A 13,694-nucleotide genomic window follows, 5' to 3' on the forward strand; every position below is an offset into this window, starting at 1 on the left:
CAATGCTTCCTTACCAAGCTTGCTCTCCCAAACAAATCAATGCAATCCATGACATTGCATACACTTGCAACTCATCAACACCTTGCATGCTTTGCAAGTGAACCACATTTGGCAAATGTTTCCACCAATGTGTTATCCAAGAGTCTCCGTCAAGTCCCACTTTAACAATTTCCAAATACGTTTCTTTAGCCTTGTCTATGGCTATGGTGCTTCTACAAGCTTTCATTCCTTCCCAAGTGCATGTTCAACATAACTTCCTATCAATAAGTTCCATAAAATTACATCTTGGGCAAGTAACTCATTAAACACCTTCTGTACTTTCTTCCCAAGACCAATATTTGGCAAATACATACACCAAAGTATTTTCATCAACAAGAGAATCTAATGTTCCTAAGGTCTTTCAGGATCAACAAAAAGCCCTTCATTACACACCTTATACTTAATAGAGGTGACAAAATCTAGCTATGCAACCTTGAGTGGCATCTTGTAAAAGCAACTCAATGCTTTCTCAACAAAACCATGGCCAAAAAGCCTTGCAATTAAGGTGTTCCAAGAAACTATCTTGAAATGGCATAACATCAAACATCTAATTTGCTTCTAAAAGAGAGCCACATATCCACCTTACTCATGTGCAATGGCCTTACCCGTCAATGTTTGCCCTTGTTTAATGAGGGCACAACAAATTACCTAAGATGGGCATCCATTTATGTTTGTGTCCGTACCGACTCCTTCAGTGTGCAAGCATGGAGAGTGAAATAGAGGTAGAGAGAGGGAGGGGAGAGCCCCTCCTCTTAAGAGAGATTGCATTTGAGAGTGTGTTTTTAAAAAGAAACACCTCTTTTCTTGACATTTACCATGTTTGCCTAGAGAGCTAACCTCCCCTTCAGCATGACACGCCTAGACAAGGGTCTCCTGAGGTAATTGTCTTAAAAGGAGTGAAACTAGTAACAAAAAATTTCACCGTGGCACACATTAACCCCCCAAAAAAAAGCATTACCCCAAAAAAAAACATTACTTGACCTTTCAAGTTTAATGGGACACATCTGTGCGTAGTTGACCCTGGCTCAAAAAAAAACGGCTTGCCATCAACAAAAAAAACCAAGGACCTTAACGTGACCTTATCTTCTCTTCCCTGTTCTTTGGCCCCACCACAACACAGTGTCAACTTTCTCATCAATGGCTTTCAATGTGCTAGACCCCTTGGAAGGTTAGAAACTACACAACCTCCCAGTTTGCTGGCAGACTCGAAAATGGTAAACTATAATACCTCCTAAAATCTGACTATGGAAACTCATTGCAGTCTGCTACTGAGACCTAAGAGTAGATGCTTTTGCATCTTGCAAAGAGAGAGAGAGAGAGAGAAACCCTCGTGGTCGCAAGCGCCTCTACAGAAACAGAAAAGCTGATGGTTCAATGTCCTCGCTGGGAGGACTGGTTTCAACACAGTAGCCAAGCCAATGGACCATATGAGGCGGAGAGAGAATCCTTCCAAATGTCCACTCCAGAGGGTTTTTTAAGCTTAGCATCTGTGACTTGGTAGACATAATAAGACCTAGTCTAGTCTACTGTCAAATATTTTGACTCGTTCACTGGTGGAACGAAAACAATACCAAGGGTACATATACTTACCATTCTCAAGCTTGCTTTCCATACCCGAGAGGGTGGAGAGAGAATCCTGCTTGCTTTCCATACCCGACAGCGTGGAGAGAGAATCCTTCAAAACATTAGCAAGGGTACATGTACTTACCATTCTCAAGCTTGCTTTCCCTCCTTTTTCTTGCTTTACCACCTTGAGCTAGAGCTTGCTAGACCAAAATATTCCAATTGCTTGGTGTCGTGGACTTTAAATATCATTAAACCACTAATGGTTGCGTGCCAATCACATCTACTCTTTGTAACTTTTTAAAATTAAAAAAAAGGGGGGGTGGGGAGGGATTTTTTTGCCCAAATTTATTACTAAGAAAAGAAAAATAAAATGGTCAATTAAGCCCTCCAATAAAATTCAGAAACTGCAAGTTATACAAAGTATTTTTGAAAAACATGCAAATCCATTTTAGACACTATACAACATGAAATTAAGTTGAAAGCTCCAGTTACAAGTCCATGGAGGGATGGCAAATCACATGATGCAGTTCAGATAAAAACAAGGCAACAGGCATGAGGGTCTTTACACAATTGAGCTTGTAATGGTAGCAGAAATAGCTAAAGCATGGTGGAGATCTATGTGTTGTCTTGTTTCATGGCAAGTATGTATAGACTAAAAGTGTGCTTGTTTCATGGCAAATGTGTAGACTAAATGTGTGCTTGTGGTTCAGTTTTCATCTGAAAGTTCTCCCTCTTCTTCGGATAGCTCAAAAGCATCAACATCTGCAAAATATGACCTCTGCGCAGCCACAAAACTCTCGGGAAGCCACGGTTTTGGCTGCATGTTGGGAAGAGACCACCTTCTAGCCCTATTAGAGATACCCTGAATTTGAACAAGCAAAGAAATGGGCCTTTTAGCAGCTAGAATTAATTTACCAAAATCAGATCTAACTGCTGCAGGCAACCCAAAACAAAGCCAAGATGAACTTGAAATAGTTGCTGATCTAGCAGGCTCTGACTAAGCTGAGATTAGCGATTAGTTGCTAAACCTGCACCACTAAATTGACTTAATACCATATTTAATCGAGCAACTTAGCGAACAGACCTGTGGATCTCCTTTTCCATTGCGCATTGTAGCACCAAAGCCCCTTTTCACTGGCCTTCTTCTGTTTGAATGCTCCGTTTCACTGTTTTTATCGAGATGTACTAATATATAAATTAGTCTGATATTCATGATTAGCAGATGCTTAATGTTAGCTTGCAGCAACTTTGAATAGTGAAGGTTTCGTTATGCGAACTTGCATAATAAGGTCTCATTTTGCATTCGAATGTGCAAACTTTAAAAGGTAGATAGTCGGATGTTAGAAACAGAATATGCAATCTCAGGGTTTGATTACAAACATTATTACCATATCAAAACAATGTTTGATTACAAACATTATTACCATATCAAAACAATATCTGAGGCATAATTTAGATGAAATTAAGGCTTTACAATATGGTTAAGCAGAGATTAACCCATTCGTAGCATTGATGAAGAAGAGATTAGACAGTTAATGTCATTGATCAAGGAGAAATAGAAGAATTTGCATTAGATCTGCATGAATTCAAGGGGATAAGATGAGGTCAACCTTTCTGTGCGCTGATGGCCCAAAGGCGGACAGCTCATGGTCAGATGTGAGGGGGCTGCAGGCTTGCGGCGACCGTAGATGACAAAGCTCCCTCTTGCTGAAGAAGATAAAGGCTCATCTGTTTCCATAGCTTGAGGGGTGGAGAAACACGAGCCCACTTCCATGGCCACAGCGGGCGTGGAGGGAGGAGCTTCTGCACGCAGAGCACCATGGAAAAAGAAGAAAAAGAGCTTTACGATCTCCGATAGCTTGTCAGATCCGATAAGGATGTAGCGCGCGCACATGCTCAAACACACACACAGAGGAAGGACGAATTTACCTTCTGCTGCCGGTGGTGGACTGCGAGAGGAAGGCGAGCCTGCTATTTCTTGGTCTCCACCATCACTACAAAGTTCGAATGTGGACGGCGATGGCAAGGCCGGCGCTGCAACGTTCTCTGTGTGGGGTCTAGGGTTAATGGATCTTCGTGCAGAAGTGGGGAAGCGAGGGGGGCGGACCTTGGAGGGGGTTCGATATGGGGATGGAGATGCAGCAGCAGATGCAGAAGAAGACGGTAAGTTGGAAAGGTCGGCGAGGGGAGTGCGGCGGCGGCAAGAAGAAGACATAGCAGCGACGCAGAGAGAGAGAGAGAGAGAGAGGCCCTGAAGACAGGCAAATCTATGACTAGAAGGGAAGTAAATTTGAATTTCAATGAGCGCGGGAAAGCATAGGTACAAATGGGTTTGACGCACCATTGCTCATTTAGGGGCCTGTTCACACGTACCCTCTAGTTTGTCACCAAATGGGCAATGGCTCTCCATTTGGGTTCTATTGTCCAAAGGGTGGAAACTAGTGGCATCTTCACTTTATGTATACATGGCCATTCACATTTGTTGCGTAGGCTCGCTCGTTGCAATGGCTCCTCCCAAGGCTTTACATGGGCATTAACTACAGCAATTTTCTGAGAGTGGAATTCATCTCTAGATACCTTTCCTTTTGGGCTCCGACATCATGAACTGAACAGATGCTCCTCTAGTTTTTGACCTAAGTCTCTATAGTCAAGGGAGACTTTTTATTAAATGAGTTTATGGCGCCTACATAAGCAATGCCATGATTAAGGCACTAGCGTTGATAGAGCCTTGACCTAGCTTATGTGATTAGGGTTGTATAGTATTGTATGCAATTTGCATAATTCAATGATGGTGCCATAGGCCTATTGCCACAACTTGTGAAAAAGTGTTTTTTTATTTGACTAAAGTTAGAAAACAAGGCTATCAAAAAAAATTAAGGGAGTATTCTTGTGAATGTTGACTAGATTTCCACTCATATTACTTATGGTTAATAGCCTAAAAAGTGATCTATGGGGAGGGGCTAGGGGAGGGATGGTGTAGATTTCCACTCATATTACTTATGGTTGATAGCCTAAAAAGTGATCTGTAGGGGGGGCCTAGGGGATGGATGGTGTAGATATGTGGGCAGGTCCTCCACATTCCTTACGATCACGATTTCTCCAACCACCAAGTCGCTCTCTTCATTTCACTTTCTTTCCCTAGGTGTTTAATGGATTCTCTCCTTGATTGTAATTTGCTGCTGGTAAATGAAAGACTCGATGCATATACGAGTCCTTTACCTTCCTTCATTTTACCTCTTGCATCGTGTAAGTGATGGCTCTTCATTTCACTTTCTTTCCCTAGGTGTTTAATGGATTCTCTCCTTGATTGTACTTTGCTGCTGGTAAATGAAAGACTCGATGCATATACGAGTCCTTTACCTTACTTCATTTTACCTCTTGCATCGTGTAAGTGATGGCTCTTCACCACATGGGAAAATATAATCTTTCAACCACACTACCATGTTAAATTAATACATTATCAGAGAGGCAATCTTGTTGGGGCTATTGTAATCACACCAACATAAAGTGACAGATGCCTTGGTGACCTACCTTCATAAGAACCAGTGAAGCCACCACACCAACATAATGTAATGTGGTAGGTGATGGCATCTTCGTTGTTAATGATGCTTCTATATCCAAATTGCGAGATTACCTTTCATTGCTATGGTCGAGATATGTTTGGAAAAAAATATTCCTCTATCTCATCCATTTCCACATGCTGATATGAACATGCTTGAAGAGGTCATTTGGAATCTCCACCAAGTCAAGTTTGGTAAGTTGTACATTTAAAACTTGGTCGTGAAATGTTTGAGTGGAAAATGTTGAAGCCAAAGAAATATATAGTTCCACCCACTCCTCACAAGGGAAGAGCTCTTCCATACCAAAGAAGATGTCCTCAAACCCCCTAGCTCCAAGGAAGAGAAGAAATGTCATCATTCATAGTGAAAGTAATGAAGATTATGAGGTAGAGGTTGAAAAAAAAAGGGGAAAGAGGAAGATCTAGAAAAAGAAGAAAGGTGTCAAAGAAGACTCCATGCATGAAGAGGATGATGAGGCCAGACCAACAAGACACATTCATTATAAAGTGTGGTAGCGAGCTTCACATGGATGTGGTACAAGAGGTCTAGATCAATTCATGGTAAACAAGTTGACAAACAAGCTATTGTTGTAAAGAAACTCTAGAGACATGTGCAAATTAGATTGAATTATATTTTCAAATGAGGAAAGGTAACCCCATTTCCGTTAATGCCACTATGTCACCTTATCTCCAATATTTCTATCCAAATGGTCAATGAAAAATACAAGAAACTATACATGGAGTTCTTTAACCATGGTTACATACAAGACAAGGTCAACTTCATTTACTCCTTAACCACGCCTTCCTTATTAGCAGCACGAGATCTTAATGATGCATAAAAGCTCTTGTCGGATGACATATGGATGTAGAAGAACGAGCAATTTGAACAAGCAATACTTAACATGAAATGGGAGTTCCTTAGCAATAAGGTCTTTTACGTGTGGGATGGCAACAACCACCATGTACGAGCCTAGATGGAGGAGATAAAATGAGGTGTGCCTTCAAAGAGACCGATAATATATATACTAACGTTATTGGCTAGCTCATGAGCTTTAAAGCAAGTCTACTTCTTTTTTGCAACTTTTCCTCATGATGTGGCATGCCACCCATGAGTTGATGCCTCTCTCCTTGATGTGTTTGTGGAGAACAAACGGGAGCTACTATCGGTAGTAGCAAGAATTACAAGTACAATTGTAAACCATGAGTGTTGCCTTGATTATTCCAAAAGTGTACTTATGTTGTTAATAACCTTAAATGTTTACCTTGTTTGTGAGTAGCATCATCAAACAACGATCATGGATATGTTAGAAGAAATAATGGCTAGCCCTGAGAATGGTGAGCAATTCTTTAGGTGAGGAAAATATATAGCTATATATTTTGTTTAAAAAAAAGGTGTATGATACATAATGTGGCCTAACACCTCCTATCTCATGTTTTTTTGTAGCCAATTAGTGCAAATAAATTGGGACAAGGAACCAAAGAACCTGATAGAGAATAGAGTTTATTATATCGCATGCTTGTTCCTACCACCTATTGACAAGAGTAACCCACTAATTTGTTTAATGAAAGAGGAAGAAGGCATTGAGACAAGAAAATCACACAATATTCCAAATTGTAAGGTAGCATAAATGCAATTGAAACCAGAGAACCTAAGAGTGAATATAGTTTATTCTATTGCACGCTCATTCCTACCACCTATTGACAAGAGTAACCTACTAATTTGTTTGTTAAAGAAGAAGAAGAAGACACATCTTCATATGTCCACGTGGCACATTTAAATGAACTATAATTTCTATTGTAAAGGTTGATGATTTCTTGATTACATGATTTTATAGGGCTCGGATTTTTTTTTTCCTTAACTAGAGCACTCATCTTGTTAGATATCTTCACTAATGTCATTCGTTAACAAACAATGGTAGCATGTACGAGAGAGAGAGAGAGAGAGAGAGAGAGAGAGAGAGAGAGAGAGAGAGAGAGAGAGAGAGAGAGAGGCAATCTAGATTGATCCTCATTAGCCTAAGATTAAGGTAAACATGAGAGATTAGCCTAGGATTAGAACATAAAGAGAAAGCAAAGGCTTGTGTAGCTTGATTATCAAAAAGGTATCAAAAGTATGGTGTATGAGACCTCATCATTTGATCAAGTACTCCACTAATGTACGGTTGCGAAGGACTCTTTCTCTTGTACCAAAAATTGCTTCCGACACATACTCAATCATTCCCTCCTCATCTACTAGAGGCAATTCATCTTGCACAAATACCTCCGGCCCAAGGTAAGCTTTGAGTTTTAATACATGGAACACATCATGAATCTTTGAGGTTGATGGAAGTGCTAATTGATAAGCAACTTCACCCACATGCCTCACACCTTGTATGGCCCGTAGTAGCAATGAGCTAACTTGGTATTTGTCATGCCCTTTAGAGAACCATATCTTGTCTTGGGAATCCTTAAGAATACCTAATCACCCTCCATGAATTCCAATGGCCTTCAATGAGCATTAGCATAATGCCTCATCCTTTCTTGATCTTACTTCATATTAGCTTTGCATTGTTGCAAGAGTGCATCCAACTTTTCCAACTCTTCTTTTGCATCAGGATTCACCCCTTTATGCTTTTGAAATATCATTGGCATTTTCTTTTTGTACCCATAAAGTGCTTCAACAAAAGGTGACATGCCAATGCTCTCATGATGTGTGCTATTATGAGCAAACTCGGCAAGCGGCAACCACTCATCCCAAACACCTTGCGTATCATGACAATAGTGCCTTAAGTAGGTTTCCACCAACTTATTCACCCTCTCGGTTTGCCCGTCGGTTTCGAGATGATAGCCGGTGCTAGGTGTCAAAATAGTCCCCATGATCTCAAGCAATGTCTTCCAAAATGAACTCATAAACTTCACATCTCTTGCACTAACAATTTGTTGTGGCACTCTATGTAGCTTGAACACATGATCCACAAACTGTTTTGCAACCATAGATGCTATAAATTTGATCTTGGAAGGAATAAAATGCGCCACTTTTGTCAACCAGTCTACCACCACATATATGTTATCCCATCCCCTCCTTGTATGAGGAAGCCCTGTGATGAAATCCATGGAATGTGTGTCCATTTGCCATCGGGAATAGGCAAAGGTTGAAGCAAACCTCCGAGCTTATGTGTGGGATCTTTGTTTTGTTGACAAGGCAAGCAACTTGTCACAAAAGTATACACATCTTTCCACATTCCCTTCCAATAGAAACTCTTCCGCACCTTTTCAAAGGTCTTAAACAGCCCCATGTGCCCCGACCATGGAGAAGAATGCATTTCTTAACACCCTCTTCTTATAGCTTGAAGTAGGCATAAGGTAGACATTGCCTTTATAGTAGATGAGTCCATTATAAAGTTCAAAATGTAGCAAATCATCATAGGATCCTTGCTATAATTTTTGCCGCAATGGTGCGATTTCCTCATCCAATAGGTACTCTTCTTGGAGATCCAAAATCCAATCTTTATGTACCTCCAAAATTGCCATGCATCTACATTCCCATATGCGTGACAATGCATCCACCACAACATTCTCTTTCCCCTTCATGTAAGAGATCTCAAAGTCATAATTTTGCAATGTAGCCACCCACCTTCTTTGCTTGGGAGAGAGTGTAGGTTGAGACAAGAAGTATTGAAGCATTCTATGATCACTCTTTACAAGCAAATGACTCCCGTACAAGTAATGATGCCACTTCTTTATTGCATGAAGTATTGCCAACATCTCTTGATTATAGACATGCATAACCATTTCCTTCTCATTAAGCTTTCAACTCTCCAAAGCAATCACCCCATGTTCTTGGAACAAAACAGCCCCAATGCCTCTTCCACATGCATTGGCTTGAACCAAAAATGGCTTTGAGAATTCCGGACATACAAGTATAGAGGCTGATGTGAGCATCTCATTGAGCTCTTGAAAGCTCTTATCAGATAGCATCCCAATAGAAGGCCTCTTTCTTAAGCTTGTCAGTGAGAGGTGCAACAATATGAGTATACCTCTTAATGAACCTCTTAATGAACCTCCTATAGAATGATGACAAGCCCAAGAATCCCAACAATATGAGTATACCTCTTAATGAACCTCCTATAGAATGATGACAAGCCCAAGAATCCCTTTAATTGAGTGGTATTTGTTGGTGTGGGCAAATTCTTAACACACTCAACCTTCTTAGGGTCCACCATAATGCCTTCTTTGCTCACTATATGACCAAGATACTCGACCTTTTGTGCCATAAATGTACCTTTACTCTCCTTTGCATATAAGTTGTTAGCTCTTAAAGCATCCAAAACAGCCCTTACATGCATCAAGTGCTCCTTTGCTATATATTAAAATATTATCAAATAATACAAGCACCCATTTGTAGAGAGGAAAGGTCCAAGCACCTTGTTCATCAGAGCTTGAAATGTTGTCGGCGCATTGCACAACCCAAACGGCATAACCAAATAATGGTAGAGACCCCTCTCGGTCCGAAATGCCATTTTGTACTCATCACCTTCCTTGATTCTCAATTGATGATAAATCGATCTCAAATCAATCTTGGAGAAGAAACATACACCTTTCAACTCATCAAGCAAGTCATCAATTCGTGGAATGGGAAATCTATTCTTGATTGTAGATTTGTTTAAAACCCTATAATCCATGCACATGTGAAAAGTACCACCCTTCTTGACCAAGTGTACAGATGATGCAAAAGGTGATTGGCTAGGAGTAACCCATCTCATATCTATAAGCTCTTGTACTTGCTTTGCCACTTCATTCTTCTCCACTTTTGACAATCTAAGGTGGCTTGTTGTGATGGGTTTGGTATGCGGTTTAAGCTCTATGCCATGATCTAACCCCCTTTTGGTGGGGCAAGCACTTTGGCATTTGAACACATCCTCATACTCCTTCAATAATTCCTTCATACCTTTATGCATAACTTCACTCTTTTGTTCATTTCCTTCCTCTTTGGCAAAGCTGTAAAACATATATGCATCCCATCTTCTTTAGCTCCCTCTTGAGTTGTGTGGCATTGATCATCTTGATACTAGGCACATAAGTTCCGATTAATGTAACCTCATGGTTTCCATGCATAAAATTCATATGCCCTTGGTGTAAATTCATTTGAAACAACCCAAGAGTTGCCAACCAATCGCATCCCAAAACAATGTCAATGGGACCCATATCTAATACAAGTAAATCAGCCTTGCAAGTATAATCATTGGTGAGAATCAACGTCAATGTCAATGGGACCCATATCTAATACAAGTAAATCAGCCTTGCAAGTATAATCATTGGTGAGAATCAACGTCACATTCTTGCATACCATTGTACAATCCATCTTTGCCCCATTAGCCACTTTAACCTCACGCCATAAAGATAAAGCTACGGGCTGTAATTTGAGACTGTACATGGATTTGGTGTTGATAAAGCTATGTGTACTTCCACTATCAATCAAAACATGTGCTACCCTTCCATTAATGCATGCCTTCAACCTTAATGTATTAGCTTCTTTGCAACCAGCATAGGCATCACTTGAGATATTGCATAGAGTAGCCATATTGTCTTTGCAACCAGCATAGCCATCACTTGAGATATTGCATAGAGTAGCCATATTGTCTTTGTCATGATAAGTACACATAAGCATTGGTAACCCATTCTCATAGTCAACATTTCCCTTCTTTAGTCCACCCGAATTAAAGGGAAATTCAACATCCTTCTCTACATCCTCAACTTTGTTATTGGCATCTTCAGAGTACTCCTCATACTCATCCACATCCTTCTCTACATCCTCAACTTTGTTATTGGCATGTTCATAGTACTCCTCATACTCATCCACATCCTTCTTAAAGTCCTTATAGCAAGGTTCAGTGTGAGAATCATGCTTAGGGTCATCTTGTTGGCCTTGCAAACCTTCCAATGATCATTGTTCCACTTGTCACCACATTTTTAGCATAAGACCTTTTCATAAAGATCATTAATATGATCTTCTCCCAAAACATTTCTCTTGTTAGATGCTTTTGCATCAACTTGCTTCCCATCACCATGTGGAGGTCGAGAAAGAGAGTGTTACCAAATCTGAAATTTCCTCTTCCACCTCTTTCATAAACGGTTGGAAATCTAGGAGGACCCGTGTGATGAACAACTCCACTTGAAGATTTGCCAAAAGTTAAAGTGTCAATATCAACCCTAACTCCATGTCTTGATCCACTAGCATGTACATATTTTGCCTCATAGATCTCCATAAGAAGCATGGCTTCCTTGATGGTGTCAGGCCTTTGAGCATCCACATCAACCTTGATGTTATTTTGTAGTCCTTTGATAAACTTCCTCAATTTGTTGTACTCCTCACTCAAACCTTCCACATGAAGTGAATACTTCATAAACTTGTACACATAGTCCTTGACATTGCCCATTTGAGTGAGATCGTCCCATTTCTCCATCATCCTTGATCTATTGAGGACTGAAACAAAGGTTCTCCTCATTTCAAGCTTAAAATCATCTCAAGTAGTGATCAAATAACCACGAGCATTTAAGTGCCGCCACCATGCATGGGCATAACCTTCTAGATGCAAAGTTATAAACAAAACCTTGGCCCTATCACTACAAGGGCTAAGTTCAAAAGTAAAGCTCCATCTTGTCAATCCATTCCTTAAATTCATCATTTGATGAACCCTCTCCTTTGAACTTAGTGAAAGCAATCTTATCTTAACACCTTTGAACTCCTCATCTCATCATCTCTATGACAATCATGTGCTCTTGGATGAAAAGCACCCATGTCATTGAAAAGCAATCTTATCTTAACACCTTTGAACTCCTCATCTCATCATCTCTATGACAATCATGTGCTCTTGGATGAAAAGCACCCATGTCATTGAATTGAGGTGGCCTAATGTGATGGGGTCCCAAACCATTGAAATGATGACTTTCCCTTGAATCATTGATGAAACGGCCACCCGAGTCATTAGAATGAGGATCTTGCAAACTTGGAGAAGCATTCCAATTGCCAAATGAAGGTGGTTCACCTAATGGAATACCTTTTCCTCTTTCCAAACTTCTCCCTTGCATTCGAGATAACCCATGCCCTAATGTACTTGCCATATTCGCATTCCCTTGATGCATAGGCATATTTGGAACATTATTTCCACTTGATTGCATAGGCATCCCATAACCACTTTGTTGCATCCCATAACCACCTTGTTGCATTCAGCATTCCAAATGTGCTTGCTCCACCTTGGTACATCTTAGGAAGCCGATTCAAGTTGATGAAGATTAACTTGAGGTAGTTGTGAAGCATTTGCATTCGAAGTTCCCACGGTGGATCCAAGAGGTTGGGGTCCCAATGCTCAAGATTCCATTGGCTCATTAAAAACTTCTTTTCCCTTGCCCAACTCCGGCCTTAAGCTATTGAATCCTTCTTTCATCTCAACAAATCCATCATGCAAGGTGTCACTAACCTTTCTAAAATTTAGATCTATGGCTTCAAAACTTTGATCCAAGCGGTTAAAGAATTTCTCCTCACTTGCAACATCTTGAGATTTCGGACCAAGACTCTCCATAAGCTTTAGCATTTGACTCATAGTGTTGTGTTGGTCAAGATACATCTTCTCCACAATCCCTAGATTCTCCATGGATCCTTGAGGTAAGTTTGACCCTTGATACAAATCAACATTAGGGTACATACTCTTGAACATCTTGCCTTGTTTCCAGAACACCACCCTCATGCTCCACTACTTCCTTGAAAGTAGCCTTGACCTTTGAGTTGGATGACATTGGAAAATGACCAATTTCAAGGTGGATATGTTCCCAAGGGGGATTTTTTTTTGCGAGCTTTTTTTTGCCGAGCTTTTTGGAGCAATGAACAAGTAGTCCGAGCTTTGCAAAGGACCATGAACTTACTATGAGCTTTGTAAAGGATCAAGAACTTACTTATATATAAATAACAAGCTTTGAAAGATCAACAATATAAATTTCAGTCTTTTAAAGATCTAGTCCATAAAAATATTAATTACAAAGTCTTTTGATCCACATCATACTTATTGATATAATTACATATATACATATACCTATCTAAATTCATGCACCTCATACATATACACATACAAAATATACATATACATACATACATGCAAGAGCTACCTACATACTAACATATATACATACATACATACATACATACTTTCTTACTTACTTAAATATAAAAAACAATCCTTTAAAGATAAAAAATGTATATACCGATCTTTAAAGTTCCAAACCATGAAAATCTTGATTACAAAGTCTTTTGATCCACATCATACTTATTGATATAATTATATATATACATATATCTACCTAAATTCATACACCTCGTACATATACATATACATACATACATACAAGAGCTACCTACGCACTAACATATATACATACATACTTTCTTACTTACTTAAATATAAAACACAATCTTTTAAAGATTAAAAATGTATATATCGATCTTTAAACTTCCAAACCATGACAATCTCGATTACAAAGTCTTTTGATCCATAAATTA

At 39.7% G+C, this 13,694-nt stretch overlaps 1 protein-coding gene across 1 annotated transcript; it reads right to left on the bottom strand.

Moving 5' to 3' along the window:
• Positions 1–1,969: 1,969 nt before the first annotated feature.
• LOC147628331 (uncharacterized) lies at positions 1,970–3,847 on the bottom strand. The gene is made up of 4 exons (XM_086814150.1): positions 3,535–3,847; positions 3,216–3,408; positions 2,690–2,771; positions 1,970–2,467 (listed from the first exon to the last, which is right to left on the bottom strand). Exons 1-4 carry the CDS (start codon positions 3,818–3,820, stop codon positions 2,312–2,314), a joined length of 717 nt encoding a protein of 238 aa, XP_086670276.1. The 5' UTR covers positions 3,821–3,847; the 3' UTR covers positions 1,970–2,311.
• Positions 3,848–13,694: the final 9,847 nt, after the last annotated feature.

The sequence above is a fragment of the Cibotium barometz genome, chromosome 19 (genome assembly GCF_041138505.1).
Source record: "Cibotium barometz isolate CiBa-2024 chromosome 19, ASM4113850v1, whole genome shotgun sequence".
Lineage (NCBI taxonomy): Eukaryota > Viridiplantae > Streptophyta > Polypodiopsida > Cyatheales > Cibotiaceae > Cibotium > Cibotium barometz.